The sequence below is a fragment of the Podarcis cretensis genome, assembly GCF_951804945.1.
Source record: "Podarcis cretensis genome assembly, chromosome: 16".
Classification (NCBI taxonomy): domain Eukaryota; kingdom Metazoa; phylum Chordata; class Lepidosauria; order Squamata; family Lacertidae; genus Podarcis; species Podarcis cretensis.
The window spans coordinates 17,886,674-17,908,672 of NC_137186.1; the positions used below are offsets into that span (position 1 = coordinate 17,886,674).

The 21,999-nt window shown below is 45.7% G+C and overlaps 1 protein-coding gene across 2 annotated transcripts in view; it reads right to left on the minus strand.

Moving 5' to 3' along the window:
• Positions 1–21,999, minus strand: part of NECTIN4 (nectin cell adhesion molecule 4) — an 88,742-nt gene that overhangs the window by 30,499 nt on the left and 36,244 nt on the right. Inside the window, exon 1 of one of the 2 annotated variants that reach the window (XM_079956827.1) lies at positions 16,439–16,475. The exons of the other annotated variant lie outside the window; for it this stretch is intronic. Within the exon in view, the coding sequence (XP_079812953.1) occupies positions 16,439–16,460 (22 nt within the window). The 5' untranslated portion in view covers positions 16,461–16,475. Of the gene's footprint in view, positions 1–16,438; positions 16,476–21,999 lie in introns of those variants that run through there. 2 annotated transcript variants of the gene reach the window in all.

Sequence of the window (21,999 nt, forward strand, 5' to 3'; positions counted from 1 at the left end):
GTTCCAGAGAATAAGTATTCATTCACTCAGAATTTCGTCTCATGACCATCTCCATCACGAGTGCAGAATGAGGGCAAGAAGCATTGCCCTTTCTCTGAACTGATTTGACTGCCTGATGATATCAGACAGACAGCTGAGAGTGTGTGTGAGAACCAATGTCTTCATTATGTTTTGACTTCATAATGATACCGGGTAGCCAGTCAGATTTGTCTATAATAGGGCTGTCATATTTCAAAAAGTAAAAACCCAAAAGTTGTTGAGCTTTTTTAGATACAAATCAAAAAAGCCTTCTTGGCTCCAGAAAATTGCACCTTGTTTTGGGGTAAGATACATTTTGAAATCATGCATTTTTAAAAACTGTAGACTGATGTGTAAACGAACATAAAACAGGCTTCTGTATGAACACATGTGAAAACATCACTAGAAGTAGACTGATCTGTTCACCCCTGCCCTAAACAGATGGCAAACAAAATGAATGAGAAAACCGCGAGGAAGGGGAGGTTTTCCTGAAATCTTTCACACGCATCCCAGATCTTTCTCACTAACCAATAAAGTTCATTTGACTCAGCCCTAAAACAATGTTAACTCCAAGGTTCAGTAGCCATTTAAAACAGGGCTCAGCAACTTATTCCTGGCCTCAGACCATATTCATTACAGCACTCCTTGAATCTGAATTTGAAATTGGTATTCATGAATTTGAATACAGTGGCCATCATTGCAAGTTTCAGAAGGCACCCAACCCATTTATACGACATGTCCAAGGCACTTTATGTACACATCTTCCTAGGAATCTTGCCAACAACCTTGGATGGTAGTCCAGCATCACAATCCCCAGAAACAGAAAGGTGAGGGGCCTTGTTTAAGTCATGGCAGAGGTGAGATTCAAAGTGAGAACTTCCTGATTCAGGATTCAGCAGCCTTTGCCAACCAGGCGACCTCCAGGTGTGCTGGTTGGTGCCAAAGGGAGAACAAAACATCTGGAAGGCACCAGGTTGCTGAGGGACAGGGTTGTTCCAACATTTTTTCCTCCATACTTTTATTCTACATCACTTTCTGCCCTGGTCAGCACTTTCTTAAAAAACAGAAAAGGAGTCTCAAAAGACATAATCAAATAAGGTTTTAAGCAGGTTACCTGTCAAGGACTGAAAGCGCTTTGAGTTTTTTCTATAATCAACTGCTGTATAAATTTAATGAAACAAACAGTTATGACATTCAGAGAAGTGCAAAATCTGTGTTCCCATCCACACATTCATCTGCAAAACGTGGATCAGGCCATTTCGGAAAGGGGTTCATGAAGGCTGAATCTCTCAAGATAGATTCAAGGTAGGTCCTACCATAAAGGCTTTCAATGTTCAAAGCAGCCAACCTCAACCTGGGTCCCTCTACAGATACCTGGACTACAGCTTCCATCAGTCCTAGCTAGCAGTGCATCTTGGCCATGCTGTTTGAAACGGCGGCCTAGATAGCTCAGTTGGTTAGAGCATGGTGCTGATAATGCCAAGGTTGCAGGTTTGATCCGCAAATGGGAAAGCTGCATATTCCTGCATTGCAAGGGGTTGGACTAGATGATTCTCAGCGTCCCTTCCAACTCTACAATTCCATGATCTATGATGGAAGCTGTAGTCAGAAAGATCTGAAGGCAACACGGGGCAAGGCTGTTCAAAATTCAGTATCAGAATCCTGAGACTTAAGAAAGAAAACCAAACCACATCCTTACAAGCTTCCAGAAAAGGAAAAAAGGAGAGGGAGGAACCACCGGGATGAATTAATTAGCCAATATGACTTGGAGGAAGGATTTAATCCCAGTCTGAAAACACACTAATGAAATTTGGCTTTGGACATTCATGAATCTGAATTTTTGGTGAGTGTTAAACGTTATATAAAAAAAAGCCCATTCCATAAATCAAAACACGATGTTCAAATGCATTCCGATGAACGATACACTTAATTAAAGGCATGCAAGAAGCCCTATAACATGAAATTTGAAAATTAGGTCAAGCCGCAGCAAATTAGAATGAATATCTAGTTGGCAATCTGAAGTGCTTTCAATATGCAAATTCTCAATAAAAATTTCTTCTCTCGTAAAATGCAATATAGCACCATCTCATAGAAGCGAATTGCTTGAGGAGGGAGATGGGAGCACTGGAACATCAACTTCCAATTAAGACTGATGGCGATGTTCCTGAGGGAGAGGGACACTTTAGGCGCTGTGTACTGCAATGGTGTCTTTGCCCTTGCAGGAGTCCTCTTGGCGTCAACTTTTGCACACATAGCAGCCAATTCAAAGTGTCTGCTGTGGCTTTAAAGTCCAAGCAGGTTTGGATAATTAAAACAAACAAACATCCCTGCAGGACAAGTCCAGACAGTTGCCTAGTCCAGGCCGGATAGCTCAGTTGGTAGAGCATGAGACTCTTAATGGCTTCAACTAGAGCCAGGGCCTTTTCAACTCTGGCTCCGGCCTGGTGGAACGCTCTGCCTCATGAGACCAGGGCCTGCAGAATCTGATATCTTTCCGCAGGGCCTGTAAGACAGAGTTGTTCGCCTGGCCTTTGGCTTGGAGCCAATTTGATTCCCTCCCCCTCTTTCTTTTTTCTTTTCCTTTCTCCTCCTGCGATGAGGCTACATTTTAATATTTTACTGTTTCAATATTTTAATGTTGTATTTTAATTTTGTTTTTAAGTTGTATTCATTCAACTTATTTTTATTATTGCTTGTTAGCCGCCCTGAGCCTGGCCTTGCCTGGGGAGGGCGGGGTATAAATAAAAATTATTATTATTAATCCCAGAGTTGTGGGTTTGAGCCCCACATTGGGCGAAAGGTTCCTAGATGACCCCCGTAGTCTCTTTCAACTCTACAATTCCATTACTCTATGATCCCAGTCAGGGCCAATTATTTGCCTCCAGTAAAAAAAACCCTCTGTGGGGCATTAAGGCACAACAGTCCTTTTAAACTGTGGAACTCTACCCCCGCTGGAAGCAGTGATGGCTACCAGCTTGGATGCCTTTAAAAGAGGATAAGGCAAATTCATGGGAGGTGCTACTAGCCAGGGTGGGTACACTCTGCCTCTGTGGTCTGAGGCAGCAATGCTTCTGAATACCAGTTGCTGGAAACTGCAGGAAGGGAGAGAGTTCTTGCACTCAGGTTGCCCTCACGGCTGTGGGTAGGCCCGACGGGCCGCGGAATATTAGGGGGCATCAAGTTAGGGAAGGCTGCAATACCTGCGAGATCACCTAACCCAAATGTGCCCTCGCAACCGCTTTGCTCTGTATAACTGGGACTGTTACAGGTGGTGTCATCTGGGGGGTGGGGACCGAGAGGCCCAGCTCCCCCCCCAAAGAAAATTCAAGCAGGGGGCCAGGACCCCTCAGTATTCCATGACCTGTTGGGCTTACCAGCAGCCGCCATGGCCATGTTGAGCCTCTTCCCGCCTCTTCCCATTTGTGAGAAAAGGCTTTTTTTCATGTGGCAGAACCCATACTTTGGAACCCCCTGACTACCGATATCAGGTAGGCACCTTCACAGTACACTTTTCGGCATGTGCTAAAAACACTTTTGTTTAGGCATGCCTGCCCAGATGTATGGAACATTGGTCTGTGTCTTAATCTGTTTTTAGTTTATCACTGATTTTAACTTTTACTTGAACGTTATTGATTAGTTGTTTTTAACTGTTTTGGCAATGATTTTTGTTGTTTTTCTCTTTGTCCACAGCTTTGAGGCTTGTTGCAATCAAGCAGTGTGTGCATTTTATGGGGGTGGGGGAAGGACACAGGGATTTATCTTTCACTCTCCCCCTGGAGCGAACCTCAAATGGGAGATTCTGATCAGGAAAAAATGATGTGAGGGGGATGGGTCCCCCTGTCATTATGATTGATTGATTGTCACATTTATATCCCGCCGTTCCTCCAAGGAGCTCAAGGGAGCGTACATGGTTCTCCTCCATTTTTATCCTCCTACCAACCCTGTGAGGTAGATTAGGTTGAGAGTGACAGCGAGCTTCATGGCCAAGTGGGGGATCTGAACCCTGGTTTCCCATGTCATAGTCTGGTACTCCAACCTCTACACCACACTGTCGTTCCCGATCCAATCCACTGCCCCACTGCTTTTAATCAAAGAATACGCCACCACAAGACAAGGCAATGACAGACTTTTCATGCCGTGTCTAATTTAGCCCTCACATCCTTAATTGTCCGTGATTATGTACATGTCACTGCGTGCCCTGACAACCCTTGCCTCCCTCCTCTCGCCTCTCCCTTCCCTCCTGTGACTGTCTAGCCACACTGTCAAAATTTTGCACTGTATGGTCCCCAGGGCAGAGACCTGTTTCGTTTCCTGTGGCTGCAAAGCACCAGGCCACATGTGTGGATGACACAAAAAAAGAAGCCACATTAGCTGTCAAAGGCAACCACAGCTCTTTGCTCCCCTGGTCAACACCTGCTCAGGAGGGATCATGGCATTCAAACTTGGGTCTCACCGAGGATGTTTTTCTTTCTTTCTTTCTTTCTTTCTTTCTTTCTTTCTTTCTTTTAAAAAAACCTCCATCAAAGCATCTGGATTCCAGCACTTTTCAGCTTCTGGGAGAGGAGCCCTCCCTTGTGCGTGACTGCAGGTGTTACAAAAAATAATAACCTTTCCAGCCGGTTCCCTTCTTACCTGCCGCCGTCCCATCGCCCAGAGGTGTCTCTCCACCAAACCCAAGTGATATATGTACATATATATATATATATATATATATAGCCTCCAAATGAGAAAAAAGGTGCTCCTGAAACTCACCTCTGAGTGGGAGTTACGTGAGAAAGGAAGACACCCAACCAGCCGAACCAGATTTCTCCGGGGTCATTTCTCTTGAACCCTTAATCCCACCCACCCCCCCGCCAGCTGGGCTCCCTCCCTCCCTGCTCAACAACAGTCTTGCCAAACCTGCTCTCCGTGGGGAGACACAGCGAAGGAGAGCGGAGCATGCGCAGAGAAGGCGGGGAAGGCCAAGACGTATCCTGTCGCGCATGACTCACAATGTGCTCATGCATTTCTGGGGCCTGCTGGAAAGGTCAGTAGGGATGCTTTTTGTAATAGTAATAGTAATAGTAGTAGTAGTAGTAGTAGTTGTTGTTATTATTATTATTATTATTATTATTATTATTATTATTATTATCATCATCATCAGCTGCAGTTCCAAGAGGCTGGCCAATTCCATTCACAGAAGCCACATGAGTCACTCCCTACCCCCAGTTACATTCTTACTCTGTAATTTCTCCAAGATCAATTTATATAAAGGCAGGTTTCCTTGGATTCCTTCTGCTGTCCTGGGACAGGAAGGGTGTATGTGAAGCAACGTTAGGATCCACTTGCTGATCTCTGGCTGATTTTAAGCAAACTAGCCAGGCTTTCCAACTCCTAACTAGTGAACAGCAGCAGCAATACCAAAAGGGCTGTGGATCCACAGACAGGTTACATATCCAGACCCGTGTTGTCTTCTCTGACGGGTGTGTGTGTGTGTCAGGCCACAAAAAGGGCTTTTCTCACTACCTGAGGCCACCTGGAGGTGCCAGGGATTGGACCAGGCCTTGTGTCACTAATTCTGGATGAAAAACCAGGGGGAGGGGGTCCCAAAGTGTGACCCAGAGCCAATGGTGTTGTGGTGGTTACTGTGTAGGACTACTAAGACTTCGGAGAGACCAGGGTTCAAATCCTCACTCATCCGCGAAACTCACCAGGTAACCTTGGGAGTGCCACTTGCCTCTCAAATGTTCTACCACTAAGCTTCTGCCCTTACAAATCTATCACAGCAAACCCATCGCAGCTCGGCACACATTTATCATAACCATTGCGTTGGGTGTCATTTCATGACCCCATTAAGTTTTTATTAATTAATCTTTCAATTAGTGCTAAAACATTTTCAGAACAACGTATTGCTATGCGTTTGTTGGTGCCAGAGTTTCTGGGTGTCAGACACCTATAATTCCTGAATTTAGTAAGTGTTGGGAGTGTAATCAATGCTTGAAGTATTAAGATGGGCTGTCACGACACTGGATTTAGCAGTGCCAAAACACAGGCCAAACAAGTTTTTCCATGCTCAGGAAATCGCTTGAGAGATGGGCCATCATCAGCAGAGAACAAAGACAGGGAGGTGGGCCACTGGCAGAAAAGAGACTCTATGGCAGCCAGCAAAGGAGGAGAGCCCCTCCCTGAGCTCTGAGATCGTTAGTCAGAAGACAATGCCAGAGTTTTCATTAGGAGGAAGTTTTTAGGATTTTAGTTGGCTGTGGGGTGTTCGAGGTGAAAAGGTGTCAGTCTGTAAAATACAGCAAGCTACAGAGTCAGAGCCATGGGTGGAGCCTGTTTGGATCCAAAGGTACAGCTATGGCAGAAGCAAGTCTTGCTTGGCGTGTAATGCTCTGAACCCCTCCGTTGCTGACTCTGTTGTGTTGTTGTTGTTGTTTAGTCGTTTAGTCGTGTCCGACTCTTTGTGACCCCATGGACCAGAGCACGCCAGGCACTCCTGTCTTCCACTGCCTCTCGAAGTTTGGTCAGACTCATGTTTGTAGCTTCGAGAACAGTGTCCAACCATCTCGTCTTCTGTCGTCCCCTTCTCCTTGTGCCCTCCATCTTTCCCAACATCAGGGTCTTTTCCAGGGAGTCTTCTCTTCTCAAGAGGTGGCCAAAGTATTGGAGCCTCAGCTTCAGGATCTGTCCTTCCAGTGAGTACTCAGGGCTGATTTCCTTCAGAATGGATATGTTTGATCTTCTTGCAGTCCAATAACTCTGTTGTATGTATGTGTAAATAAACCATATATCATAAAGACACCACAGTCTCTGCTGTGCCTCATTACCAAAAGAAACACGAACCAGTGGGTAAGGGCTTGGACCTCTGGAATATCGCACTGCTTGAAGATTGGAGTGGCATGTAACAATATTTTTTAATGAAAGAGAGATATAGCACCATAAACAACATAATGCTATAATATTATCATTAACAAAAAACAAAAAACTTTCTGATCATTGCCATTTACCATGCTGCTAAAACAGCAGTGAGTTAAACAGCTTTTAAAAATCACTTGTAAAAAATAGTGACACAATTATGGTATCTCAGCACTATACCTCGCTTTCATTTTCTCTCTCTTAATTACAGCCAGAGATGTGTTTCAGACCTAAATAAAAGACTGATTATTTTAAATAAAAAGTCATAAAATGGTACCCACTGCAAGGGTTATAGCAGCTGTGCCTTAAATTTCAAAAGCCCCGCCCACTGCAGTTCTGCCCCACCCACTATAGTGGTCCCCACAGAGCAGGGTCCAAACATCATATGTGTTTGCAATTCTGCTTGCAGCTTAGAACAGAAGAGCAATAGGATCCGCCCAGCTGGAAGCAGGCCACAATCTCTCCCAGGAACACTCAATATCAGCGCAACAATTCTGACCTAGCTTACGGGGTTGTCACAGGGACTGCAATATAATGCAGGGAAAGCTGAGTGCTTTGATGCACTCTCTAAATGCTCGGAATTCTTGGGCTAGGTGCAGTTTCACTTGCATTGCAAGTCTTCCCCCTTCCTCTCCCCTCCCTGCAGTGTCTCACAAGAAGCCCCCCAAATTTGCTTGGGGGGAGGGGGTTCCCAACATTCTGAGAGGGCAGGGGGCAGGAGGAGGAGAGGGAAGACCTGCTACATGAGCAGAAATCTGTTCCAGCCTGGAAAAGGCAGCGCTGGATACGACTCACCCATTTTGCTGACGCTGCAGCTTTTTATGATCCTGCCTCCAGCACAGTTACCCTGCCCAGAAGTTTGCATAGTTATCACATGGTGACGGACTGGGATTTGTAGCTGTGGCGGCAGGTCAGTGGAAGTCACTTCCAAAAAGAGAATGAAAGGAAGATCACTCTGCAAACATTTCTATTGAGCCAGATGTGGCCCTTTTCAGAGGTGCCCCTTTGGCACACAACAGTAGCACCCTGAGGTGTGTCCTAGCAGCCCTTTAGGAGGGCGACTCTCACGAGCCCTTTGACAGTCACAGAGGTGTGCAGGGAGCAAGAAGATTTCGGGATGCGGCTCAGACTCCTGCTGTCTGCTCAGCAGTTTTGTGTCGACAGAGTCTGAGATTGCACCAGCTTAGTCAGAGCAAAAGACTGGCCCACTGGTTGCATGGCTGGGAACCGATATCAAACACACACACACACACCTCTGTTGCATTTGGCGTCAGGCAGACCTACCCTCTCTGCCCTGCAGGAGAGGAGTCATTCACAGTGCCCCCCCCTCAACACTGTACAAAGATTCAAGACAAATCAAAGAAAGGACTTCTTCAAGCAGCACGTAGTTAAATTATGGAACTACCTCCTGCAGGAGGCAGCAATGGCCACCAACCTGGATGACTTTAAAAGAGGATGGGACCAATTCATGGCAGAGAGGGCTATCAATGGTTACTAGCCAGGATGGCTCTGATCTGCCCCCACAGTCAGAAGCAGCAATGCTTCTGAATACCAGTTGCCACAGGATGCCATAGGGCTAGAGAGCTCTTTTGCTTGTGACCAGAGGCGTCTGGTCAGCCACTGTGAGAACAGGATGTTGGACTGGATGGGTCATGTTCTTATGCTGTGACACTACTTCTCCATATGCAGAAAAATCCATGCATATTAACAACAATAGCAGACATGCCAGGGAGTTGGGTTCTAAGCCCTAACCTGGTGTGTGCACATTTCTCCAGGAGGGCACAATGAGGACCCAAAAGGGTCGAGAGAAGCCGCCGCCATCACCACAAGCCCCTCACTTCACTCCCTCTAGTGAGTCACGAAAACCGGCTTTCTCTCTGCTCCGTTTTCTCCTGCTCCAGGAGGCCGCCGCTACCACCAAGGTTTTACCGGCTGGGGAAGCTGCACCCGGAGCCAAGGGTGTGCCCAGCCTTGCAGTGAGAAGCCACAGCGGCTTTGGGGTTTCGTACATTGCTTATTTCCTTGCTGTTGCAAACCCAGCCTCTCACTGGGGCTGTGTCCCTTGCTCCGAGGGCTGTTGCTGCAGTGACAATGGCCGTAAACAGAACAACAGGCCCGGTTCCCTGCTGTCAGCCTGTCACTGTGACAAGGAGCGAAACAGGAAAGCCTGGGCAAACAGGGAGGCCAGGATGCTGCTGTCCCAAACCCTGGAGCTACCCACAGCCGCAGAAGTCAGGGGAGCAGCAGGCAACATTATCTGTTTAACAAGCTCAAACTGTCCTTGTTTCCCAGGCATAGCTTGTGTTTTGGGTTTCGTGTCCCTGATAAATCGCCCTCCCTAACTGCATTCACATGGCAGTTTATTCTACGGTGGTACTTTGGTTCTCAAACTTAATCTGTTCCGGAAGTCCGTTCCAAAACCAAAGTGTTCCAAAACCAAGGTGCACTTTCTCATAGAAAGTCATGCAAAATGGATTAATCTGTTCCAGACTTTTAAAAACAACCCCTAAAACAGCAATCTAACATGAATTTTACTATCTAATGAGACCATTGATCCATAAAATGAAAGCAATAAACAATGTACTGCAGTCACACAATCAATCAATCAGTAACTGAAGTGGGTTTCACACAGTCACAAAAACAAAACAAAAAGTGCCACAAAAACAAAAACGCAAAATAAATAGCAAAAACAGACAGACCTCAGCGTAACACTCAAATTGTCAGCGTAACACTCAAAATGGAAGTGTAACACGCAAAATGGAGCACATTCAGCTTCCGAAAAAAGTTTTGCAAACCAGGACACTTACTTCCGGGTTTGCAGTGTTTGGGTTCCAAGTTGTTTGAGTACCAAGGCATTTGAGAACCAAGGTACCACTGTATTTCCCTAACTGTTAATTTCTATGTTATATTTGAGGTTTCACACAATGCAAAAGCCATTTCCAGAAAACGAATGGAAAACAGTGCATGTTTAGCGTTCATTTCTGTGTTCTTTGATTCCAGGGGGGGAATCCATTTGCAGTCCCCTGAACCCAGAAAACTGCAGGAGTAAACTAACGAAATTTGGAGTGGTCATGCTAGCATGCAGTTCTTTCCTGCCATTTTCATGGGGGAACAGAAGCAGGCATGGGCAAAAAAGTCTAGTGACGTTGTTAAGTGACGTTTGTCATTGTGTCACTTTGTGTTCACACTGTGTGAATTAAATTTATCACGGCGTACTGCTATATCCATAAAAAAGCCATAATCCCATAAAGCAACAGGTGGCGTTGTGTGAAAAGAACACTAGAAAACGGGGTGGAAGCACTAGCATTATAATCAGGAAAAACAAATGCAATATTCTCCACTTCTAAATGCACCCCATGCTTTGTCCCCGGGGATCCATTTGGCAGGATGTCTTAGCACTCTTTAGTGGGAGTTGCTAGCAGGGTCCTTCAGGGTTCAGAGTATCTAGAAGGAAAATCTCTAAGCAGCAGAAGGGTTTTGCACACACATGCTTCAATGCACTTCAATGTGCACACATAAGAACGTAAGACTAGCCTTGCTAGATCAGGCCAATGGTCCATCTAATCCAGCATCCTGTTCTCATACTGGCCAGCCAGGTGCCTCTTACCTGCAAGGAGGATTTGTGTAATGCTCTTTTAAAGGCATCTAAGTTGGTGGTCATCACTGCCTTCTGCAGGAGTGAATTCTACAGTTTTAACTATGTTCTGAACTGTTGTTGTTGTTTATTGTAAATCTGTATACCACCCTTTATCCTCAAATCTCAGGGCAGCTCCCAGCTGTTGACAACCTATTATATTTGTAAAACTAACCTTTAACAGAAAGAACCAAGACCCTCTTGGCTTTAACCAGCAAAACCTGTTTATTTACAAATGTAGAGGTTGAGCTGGTGGGAAGCAAGTCAACAGCCAAGCAGTTATGAGCCCCAAGGCAGCTTCAGTCTAGCATCCTTGTATCCTAAAAGTTACTTCTGGAATGCAAAAAGCTCTTTATGACAGCAACCAGCCCATGTTCAAGACTGCAAAATTCTAGTGGCCTTGATGAAGCAACCACCAGGGATCAATAACCATGAGCCAGAATGAATCAGCTGTCTACTCTCAAGGGCCAGGCTATCGAAAGACTAAGCCGGGGTGAAAGGGGCTGCAATTTCCCCAAAATAAGAGCATATTTCTCGTCATGTTCAAGGGTAGAATGTGCCAATCCTACACAACACTGAAAAAGGAATTTAGCCCACTTCCTATGTTCTGCTCTTTACAAAGTTTTTAAAAAGTCACTCTCTCACACACACTCCCGATTGGGACATCTGGTTGGTCACTGTGACAACAGGATACTGCACTAGATGGGCCTCTGGCCTGATCCAGCGGCGACTCTTATGTTCTTATGCTTGTTGCAGGCGTTCTCCAAAAGAATTTGATGATACATGATTTCAGTGTTGGATACATGACATCTGATTCCTCCACCCACAATTGAATATTCTGCATGCAGTGGTATTTAGCACTTTACAGAGACTTGCAAGGGTGCACATAATTTCATAGCATAGACAGTGGCTACATAATAATAGGGGGTTTTGGGAATGCTTTCCACTTGCCAGAGAACTGCTACATGTTGCAAAGGATTCTGGGGAATGTCCTATGATGAGTACTCCGCTCACATCAGACAGACAGAAAAACAGTAGAGTCATACACCCCCACCGTTATTGTTGACACCTCCAGACTAAAACTGAACCTAAGTTTTTCACTATAGTGATCCCCAGGGAAAGAGCTACCCAACTCTGCATCCATATAAAATCACTGGTCTTTGTATTTCAGGGTGTGTGTTTTTTTACTGGAAAAACCAAACTGCCTAACGCTCTACTCTGAAACACTATGGTTCACATGGGCCAGTGCTGGGTCTCACCATCACGGAGAGTGGAATAGACACAATATGCCATGTTGCACATTTTAGATAAATATAACCAGTGATGATCAAGCACACTTTCAACTGATTTTCTTGTTAACAAAGCCCTGCTTAGCTTTCAATTGATTCCCTAAAGTCTGCAGTGTATTAAAGTTGACAGGATCTAAAGGACCCCTGGATAGTTAAGTGCAGTCAAAGGTGACTATGGGGTTGTGGCACTCATCTCACTTTCAGGTCGAGGGAGCCGGTGTTTGTTCACAGTCAGCTTTCCGGGTCATTTGGCCAGCATGACTAAACCACTTCTGGCACAACGGGACACCATGATGGAAGCCAGAGCACACAGAAACACCGTTTACCTTCCTGCTGCAGCGGTACCTTTTGATCTACTTGCACTGGTGGGCTTTTGAACTGCTAGGTTGGCAGGAGCTGGGACAGAGCAACGGGAGCTCGCCCCATCGCAGGGATTCGAACCAACAACCTTCCAATCGGCAAGCCCAAGAGGCTCAGTGGTTTAGACCACAGCGCCCCCCATGTCCCAAATGACAGGCTCTATCGTCAGTATATGCCACATAATTAGATAGCATTTGATCATAAACAGAGAAGTTAATAGCATTTGATAAATAACACAAATCAGTCATTAAGCTCTAATGGTTAAAAGCCTATGAGATTTTCATACTGGAAGATTGCCAAAATAAAATAAAACAAATCAAGGCGAGACCAAGAATTCTAAAAACTGCATACTGAAAAGGTATTCAAAAATCTGCACAGCAGAACTGAGAAACCTATCATATCTCCAAATATTTGTTTTGGCATTGGCTTAGGCTCTGCAACTCCATCAGGAGCCTGCTGTTTAAATTGGAATTTACATACCTCTTCTGAATGAGGTTTGATAAGAGTACTCTAACCTAGCAGCTGCTAACAGGTGTGAGAGTTTCCCTGGAAGATGCTTATCCACACCAGATGCAAGAATCAGCTCCTTTGGTCACAGTGAAGCGAGTATGCAGTTCCACAGGTGCAGCCAGGATAGTGTTCAACCAGGACCTGGGAGACAAGGGTTGGAATCCCCACTCAGTTTTGAAGCTCACTGGGTGACCTTGGGCCAGTCATGGTCTCTCAGCCAAACCTACATCACAGGATTGTTGTGAGCATAAAATGCAGAGAAGGAGAAGTCTGGAGGAAAAGGTAGGATATAATTCTAAGAAAAGATTAACTTGAAAAGATTAGAGAAGCACTTGGAACTCCAGGGGGCAAATGGCAGTTTCATCAGTGCCTAAGCTGGGTCTGGAAAGGAAGAAGGAAGTTCATGGGCTCTGCATTCCAAAGCCACCAACTTACAAATCGCCAGATCTCGTTGTTTCTGAAAAGTTATGCCATGAACACATCGATGCATCACTTGCGGCAAATTATGACTCAACAAAGTTCCAAAAATAAACAAAACAATTTGATATGCAATTTTAATGAAGAAACAAAAGACACAAATAGTGACACTGAATGAGTACCTTGTTAATTTGAAGATGACTACAGGTTGTTTGCTCAGATGGCATTATATAGCTCTTCCTGTAATTTAACCACTTAATTGCTTACAAGATTTTGGTGGGGCATGGCATGAGCACACTTATGCTTGTATAAGAACATAAGAAGAGCTTGCTGGCTGAGGCCAACGGCCCATCTAGTCCAGCATCCTGTTCTCACCGGACACCTGTAGGGAATTTGAAAGCAGTCTCCGAGCACAAGAACACTCTCCCTGCTTGCTGTTTCCAGCAACTGGTATTCAGAAGCATTGTTGCCTCCAGCTGTGAAGACAGAGTGTAGCCATCATGGCTAGAAACCATCAACAGTCCTCTCTTCCATGAATTTGTCTAACCCTGCCTCTGATCATGGAGACACAGCACAGGCATCCTGGCTAGTAGCCACTGATAACCTTAACCTCTCTGAATTTGTCTAATCCATGTGTGTTTAGGTAAGTCATGTCCTGAACACCTGAATAGGGTTTACATTCCATTAAATTCAGCAGGCTTGATTCCTGAGTAAGCTTAAGATTGCATTGTTTGTGTGTGTGTGTGTGTGTAATTGTTAAGGGGAGTCAACACCTATGACACGATTTGCATAAAATCTCATGATTTAAGCCTCTCTCAAATGTTGGGAGCTGGCACCTCCAATTAACATCCTTTGCCCTTCGCTTGAGAGCATGTACAAAGGCTGCAATCCAGCACTGCTAAGCTCACTTAAATCTCGCTTGTCGCACTAGGACTTAAGTGTACTTTGTATTGATCTGGATAGCAGCCAGCCTCTCTCCTATGTAGTGGCCAAAGGATGGCCCATCCAATTCCACTGTTTTTCTTGTTGGCCTGGGGCATCTTTGGGGTTCTTGCAGTGGAAAGTGTTGTCCAAATAATTTGCTCACTGGTAACAGAAGCCACTATGGCAGCTGACTCTGCTGCATGTTCCCATTGTCTCATTTTTCTCCGTCTCCCCTTCTCTCGCCCTCTCTGGCTCTCCAGAATGTCACTGTCCTGAAAGTTATTTTCCCTGTCCTTTCCCTCCTTCATCCTCAGATCCTAAGGACAGCCCTGCAGCTGGATCAGGCCCATCTAGTGAAGCATCCCTTTACCACAGCAGCCAACCAGACACCTCTTTTAGGAAACCCACAAGCAGGACCCGAGCACAAGAGCCCTCTCCACTCCCATGGTTTCCTGCAACTGATATTCAGAAGCATTTCTGTCTCCAACTGCAGAGGCAGAGCATAGCCATTGTGGATAGCAGCCTCCTCTGTGAACCCTTGCGTAATCTGGCACAGATCTCCAGCCTTAATTCAGATGCTCTAAAATACCTGGAGCTGGGAGGGGGACTCCATACTCTACACACTGACCACTCCTCACAACCTGCATTTTATAGTTACCTAACCCTAAGTATGGGGATGCAGGTGGCGCTGTGGGTTAAACTACAAAGCCTAGGGCTTGCCGATCAGAAGGTCGGCGGTTCAAATCCTCGCGACAGGGTGAGCTCCTGTTGCTCGGTCCCAGCTCCTGCCAACCTAGCAGTTTGAAAGCACGTCAAAGTGCAAGTAGATAAATAGGTACCGGTCTGGCGGGAAGGTAAATGGTGTTTCCGTGCGCTGCTCTGGTTCACCAGAAGCGGCTTAGTCATGCTGGCCACATGTACGCCGGCTCCCTCGGCCAATAAAGCGAGATGAGCACCGCAACCCCAGAGTCTGTCACGACTGGACCTAATGGCCAGGGGTCCTTTTACCTTTTTAACCCTAAGTAACTTGTACAGAGGGGTAGGCCCAGGGGAGTCAGGGGCAAAGATGGCCACAATGACCCTAACTGCCCTATGGCCAGAATGTCCGGATGAGCTTTTTTCTCTTAACCTTGCTCTAAAGCTGTCTATTGTTATTACTAATTTAAAGGTATCTTTTCTGTATCATGATGATAGTTGAAGGGAGAAAAGAAAAGAAAAAAACACAGAAACATTTCCCTATCACACCCACTTGAAATGATACAAGGATGACTGTGTTAGCAAAAAAACAACCATAGTCGCTCCTGTGTCCATTCCGCACAGTAGTATTATCTATTGAAAGAGTGATGGAAGGCTGCCATATTTCTATGAAGTAGTCAGCATTTTGGGTGGAGTTTAGAACTTTTAGCTGCTCAGTGGGTTTCTCCATTAATACATACTTTTTGTCTCCAAAGGGAGTCCTATTATTACTACCTACCCTTCACCAGCAGGACCGAGGCCATTCTCACTTTTTATTTCTTCTTGTGCTTTTACTGGGTTTTTAAAAACCATTTATCGCAAGCTGGTTACCCCCAAATAATGGCCCATCTAGTTCAACATCCTTTTATCATGGCGGCCAGCCAGACACCTCTATTAGGAAACCTGCAAGCAGAGCACTCTTCCCCTCCTGCAGTTTCCAGCAACTGGTATTCAGAAACATTGCTGCTTCCAACTGTGGAGGCAGAGCATAAGCCATCCTGGCTAGGAGCCACTGAGCGACTTATCCTCCTCCGCGAATTTGTCGAATCCTCTTTCAAAGCCAACTAGGTTGGTGGCTATGACTGCCTCCAGTGGGAGTGAGTTCCACAGTTTAACTGGGCACAGCTTCAATAGATGTCCGCGAGTCCTTGTGTTACAAGAAAGGAAGAAACCCATTTTTTCCCTCTATCCACTTTCTCCGTGCCATGCATACTTGTGCGAACTTCTATCATGTCACATCAATCGGACAACCTCCCCTTTCGACTCCTGTCCTTTGGTGGTGTGTGATAAAAATCAAAAGCACAGTGTATAGTGAATACTTATCTACTTTTAAAATTTTCATTCTTGATCTTATTTCTTCCTTTTCTTTATCTTCTTCTTGTTCTTTTCTTTTATATTTTACCTTTCATTTCTTTATTGTGAATATTGTTTCGTAGAGGTGTAAATAATTGTAAATATGAGAAGAGGTAAAATGTTTTCTAATTTTCTCTTGGTTACATGTATTTTCCTTTTTTGTATATTTGTATTTTTTTCTAATTTGTACTCAATAAAATTAATATATATATAAAAATCAAAAGCACAGCCTCGTTGTCAATGTCTCTGTCTCTCACACACACACACACACGTGGGCATCCCCTGCACCCGTCTCACATACCTCCGCGGCCCCGATCGTGCATACGCACACACAGACAAAAAAGCACCGGCTGTCTCCGTCTCGCACACACGCCCAGTATCAGCCACTCGGCAGTTTTGGAGCTTTCTGACAGATTCATAACAAATTGCCCAAGAACAGGCAGCACCAGCCAAACCGGCTGGCTGTCCCCGCAGGGAAGGGGCGAGGGCTTGGAGAATGCACGAGGCAGTGGCGGCGGCAGCAGCAGCAGCAGGGCAGGGAGCCCAGCTGGATTGGGATGGTGCTGCGTCTCCAAGGATGGAGCTCAGTTGCTGTTGCTGCTGCTACCCCTGCAGGAGATCAGCCAGGGGTGGGGTGGGGTGGGGAGTTCCTTCCCATTCAGTGTCACGCAAAGCAGAACATTAACCTGTGGAACTCATGTCCACCGTACCTCAGAGGTTTGAGGTGGGGTTTTATATTAGTTGTCCTTGTTTTTTTAAGGAAGGATTGGAAGCAGGCAGATTCCAGGCTTGCAGGGTCTCCTGCTAGGAGCCTATAAGGCCCAACAACCTGAGCCAGATATAAAATGTAGGTGTGGATGGGGCCTGGTGCATTTTGCCTGGTGCAAAATGATAGAGCCAGTTACCTGCTGAAGCCCATGAGCCACAACTGCCTGGGGTGTTTTGTTTTATTTTCAATATCTATATACAGGTAACTCGCAACCTACGTGTCTTTAGCTTGTGCAATTTCAATTTTATGCAGTTGAAGGCCAGCCGGTTGAAAACACACAAATTAAATGCACCGAAAGGCGGAGACCTTAAAAGCTTTTTCTGAGCAGGGTTTTCCTGGCATGAAAGAGCTTTTAAGCTCTCAGACTCATTTACAGGGCTCCGTGAGGCTATGGCGACATCTCGGACAGCCCCGTGAAATCTCCAGTGAGCCTCCCAGAGGCTGGTAAGCAAAGCAAAGAGCTTGAAAGCTCTTTGCTTTGTTTGGCTGGGAGTTAAGACGCATTTACCTCTGAAAGGTAAGATTGCTTGTGTGGGGCCAGTTCCAATGGAGTGATTCAAGTATGTGCATTTTTGCATCTATGCGCTATTCCCAGAATGTAACCTCCAGGCAAGATGCGAGCTACCTGTACTGCCCAATAATGAAAAGATTCTCTGGTTGGTTTTAAGTATACAAGTACAGTGGTACAGTGGTGCCTCGCAAGACGAAAATAATCCGTTCCGCGAGTCTCTTCGTCTAGCAGTTTTTTCGTCTTGCGAAGCATCCCTATTAGCGGCTTAGTGGCTATTAGCGGCTAAGCAGCTATTAGCGGCTTAGAAAAAGGGGGGGAAAGGGAAAAAACTTGCAAGACTCGCAAGACGTTTTCGTCTTGCGAAGCAAGCCCATAGGGAAATTCGTCTTGCAAAGCGCCTCGAAAAATGGAAAACCCTTTCGTCTAGCGGGCTTTTCGTCTTGCGAGGCATTCGTCTTGCGGGGCACCACTGTACTTGGTTCTTGGACTTAATCCGTTCCGGGAGTCCGTTCGACTCCCGAAACTGTTCGAAAATCAAGGCACGGCTTCTGATTGGCTGCAGGAGCTTCCTGCACTCCAGCGGAAGCTGCATCTGATGTCCAGGTTTGTAGCGTTCTGGAGCCGATTTGTTCAACAACTAAGCCATTCGGGAACCAAGGTACCACTGTATGCTAAAACAAGTACAAAATCTAAAACAACAAAACCAACAGCAGAATAAACCCAGGACAACTTGCGCGCGCGTGCGCGCACACACACACACACATTCCTGCATTGCAGAAGGTTGGACCAGACGACTCTTGGGAGTCCCTTCCAGCTGTATAGTTCTATGAAATCGATCTCTGAGATGCTACAGATTCCAATAAAAAAATATTTAACAATGGGAAGCAGAACTTCACAAAGACCTGGACAGAGGCAACCAATTCATAGTCATATTTTACCTGCGAAGAAGATTAAGGCTGAGAGATATACGATCAGCACAAGGCCAGACATGGCAGAATTTGTTTTTGCTTGCAACATTAAGGAGCAGCAAATTGTGTCAACAGCAGCACATTTTAAGATCCCAATTTACAGCTGGGGAAGACTGAGGCCCATAGCTAGATAACTATAGATATACAGATATAGATATATATCCTGCCTGTGGATCAGGTGAGTTAAGTATGCAGAGGCTCCTGTTGTCCAACGGTAAAGGCGTCAGAGACTTGCTGGTCTACTCTGAGTAACCCAGAGATCAGCAAGAGGATCCTAATCCTGTCTTACCACCACCACATTCACTGGAGTGAGGCCTAACTTTTAGCCTGATCCCTGCGGCGGGGTGCGCTCCCGCTGCTTGGTCCCAGCGCCTGCCAACCTAGCAGTTCGAAAGCACCTCCGGGTGCAAGTAGATAAATAGGGACCGCTTACCAGCGGGAAGGTAAACGGCGTTTCCGTGTGCGGCTCTGGCTCGCCAGAGCAGCGATGTCACGCTGGCCACGTGACCCGGAAGTGTCTCCGGACAGCGCTGGCCCCATGCCTCTTAAGTGAGATGGGCGCACAACCCCAGAGTCTGTCAAGACTGGCCCGTACGGGCAGGGGTACCTTTACCCTTTACCTTTTATTTCACCTTGGGCAGCAAAGCAGAGTTGAGATAGACACGCCACTGCCAAGGAATGCAGGGAACACACAGACCAGGAAAATTGGCGTTTTATGCCAGCCTACCTAATTTGTACGTTCCAAAACAATACATGAACCGAAACTGGGTTACCATCCGAAATCCGCACTTCTCTGAATGTTGCAATGCAGTTCTCCAACCACGTAAACGTATATGTTACAGGAAATTGTGCATAAAAATACATATATCAGTTGAAATATATATTAGCTAAAAAATGCAAGTAACTTAGAAAAGTACATTATATGTGGGGAAATGGCTTGCAAAAATGTGTGTACAAAGCAAGATGGCATGCAAGGATGTGTTAAATAGAAAAAAGATGACCTGAAATGCAGGCAAATTTTCAAGAGGACTTCTTTAAAAAATGCATGAGGAAATGTGACCCAACTTAAAAATGTTTTTTTTTAAAAGAGAGAGAGAGAGAGAGAGAGAACACAAGACTGGCAGATTAATCCATGGGCTATGCCAAGGGGGCAAGGAGCAGGCAAGAGCCCCTCCAAGCAAGGAGCATACCTGCCCAATTTCCCCCGCCATTGCTATTTGTCAATCATTAACATATCCTGTTATTTTTCTTTCAAGGATATTAATAATAAACATAATAATATATTAAATAATATATTAACAAACATAATAATTTATTAAATTTGTTGTTGCTGTTTTCCTGGGGTAGCTCAAAGTGGCTCGTATAAACAAGCACATACATTCACACCGAAGTAAAAAAGGAAACTGCATTGCTGGATTGGACCAAAGTCCTAGTGTTCAGTTCCCAAATGTGGCCGGTTAGACGACGATGATGGCGTTGATGATAATTTATTACTCACCCTTTACCCCAAGGTCCCAGGGTGAGGCACTGGGGGCAGGTTACAATTAAAACACAATATTAAAAACAGTCCAGAACAACTTACAATCACAGAAATAAGGTGGTTCCTACAAATACAGAATCACAGAGTTGCAAGGGACCATGAGCGTTGTCTAGTCCAGCCCCCTGAAATGCAGCAATCTTTTGGCTAACCTGGGGCTCGAACTCATGACCATGGGATTAAGAGTCTCATGCTCTACTGCACGGGTAGGCAAACTAAGGCCCGGGGGCCAGATCCAGCCCAATCGCCTTCTAAATCTGGCCCGAGGACGGTCTGGGAATCAGCGTGTTTTTCCATGAGTAGAATGTGCCCTTTTATTTAAAATGCATCTCTGGGTTATTTGTGGGGCCTGCCTGGTGTTTTTACATGAGTAGAATGTGTGCTTTTATTTAAAATGCATCTCTGGGTTACAGTGGTGCCTTGCAAGACGAAAATAATCCGTTCCACGAGTCTCTTCGTCTAGCGGTTTTTTCGTCTTGCGAAGCATCCCTATTAGCGGCTTAGCGGATTAGCACTATTAGCGGCTTAGCGGCTTAGAAAAAGGGGGGGGGAAGGGGAAAAAACTCGCAAGACTCGCAAGACGTTTTCGTCTTGCGAAGCAAGCCCATAGGGAAATTCGACTTGCGAAGCGCCTCGAAAAATGGAAAACCCTTTCGTCTAGCGGGTTTTTCGTCTTGCGAGGCATTCGTCTTGCGGGGCACCACTGTATTTGTGGGGCATAGGAATTCATTCATTTATTTATTTTTTCAAAATATAGTCTGGCCCCCAACAAGGTCTGAGGGACAGTGGACCGGCCCCCTGCTGAAAAAGTTTGCTGACCCCTGCTCTACTGACTAAGCTACCCATAAGACACCTCACGTATCAAAAGTCAGGGTAAGGAGGTGCATCTTCAGCATTCACCATAAGCTGTATAGTGAAGGTGACTGACACAGCCCTGTGGAGAGGGAGTTCCCGAGCTTATGCTGCCACAGAGAAGGCCCTCCCCAAGTCACCACCACTCTAAACTTCTGAGGGTGGTGGGACAACCAAGAGGCCCCCCTCTGTCAAGCTCAGCACCCAAGAGGGTCTCTAGGGAAGGAGGCCGTCTTTCATGTATTTGGGGTCTGAGCCATTTAGGGCTGCGCTGTACAAACTAAAGTGAGCACCTTGAGTTGGGCCCAAAAACAAACCAGCAACTCGTGCAGCTGTTTTAAAACTGGGCTTATATGAGATCTAAATGCAACCCCAACCAGTAATCTGACCTTTGCATTTTGGCCAATTGAAGTTTCCAAGTCATCTTCAAAGGCAGCCCCACATAGAGCGTGTTGCAGTAGTCCAGTCTGGCAGTTACCAGAGCACAGAGTACAGTGGCCAAGTCTGGGAAGCTCACAGGAAGCCACACACCCCTCTGTTTGTTCCCCGTTTCTGGAATTTATTCAAAGGTATAAAATTGGAAGAGGTGCCCTTTATCTCTCACAGCTAATAGTCATTAACACAGACCTGTCCTCCATGGATTTTCACTACGCCATTGAAAAAGACCTCAAAGCTATAAGGCACATCGCTGCATCTTGTGGCAGTGCAACACATGAGTTCATTGTGAACAAGCAACTTTCTTTCGCCCAGTCCTGAACCCATTGCCAAACAATCTGTTTCATTTGCTTACCCTGAGTTCCAGCACTATATGTGAGGCAGAAAAGTTCCCTGCCTCTCCACCCTGTTAACAATATCACAAATGTCTACTTTCATTCCTAATTTGAGTTTTTTGTACACAGCCAGCACAATTTCAAAGTAATCTCAGCAATCATGAGGACAAGCGGCGTGGGTTTGTTTTTAATGAAAGCTGTGGTTTTCAGAATGACAAATGCCATGCCAGTTGCTGAACTTGCCTAGCAAGCCACAGGCATAAGGAATGTGATGTAACCATGACCATTTTATATCCTTTGGAAGGTTCTCCCTTGCTAGGCTTCTGCACAATAATGAAATGTGCAAGGCTAAGGCAGGCTCTCTCCAGAGTCAATGGGTCTCCACTCCAGTCCCCCAGCAGTCGCTGTTGCGGCTACCATATTAGTTTTCCATTTTTATTTTTGCAATGCCCTAT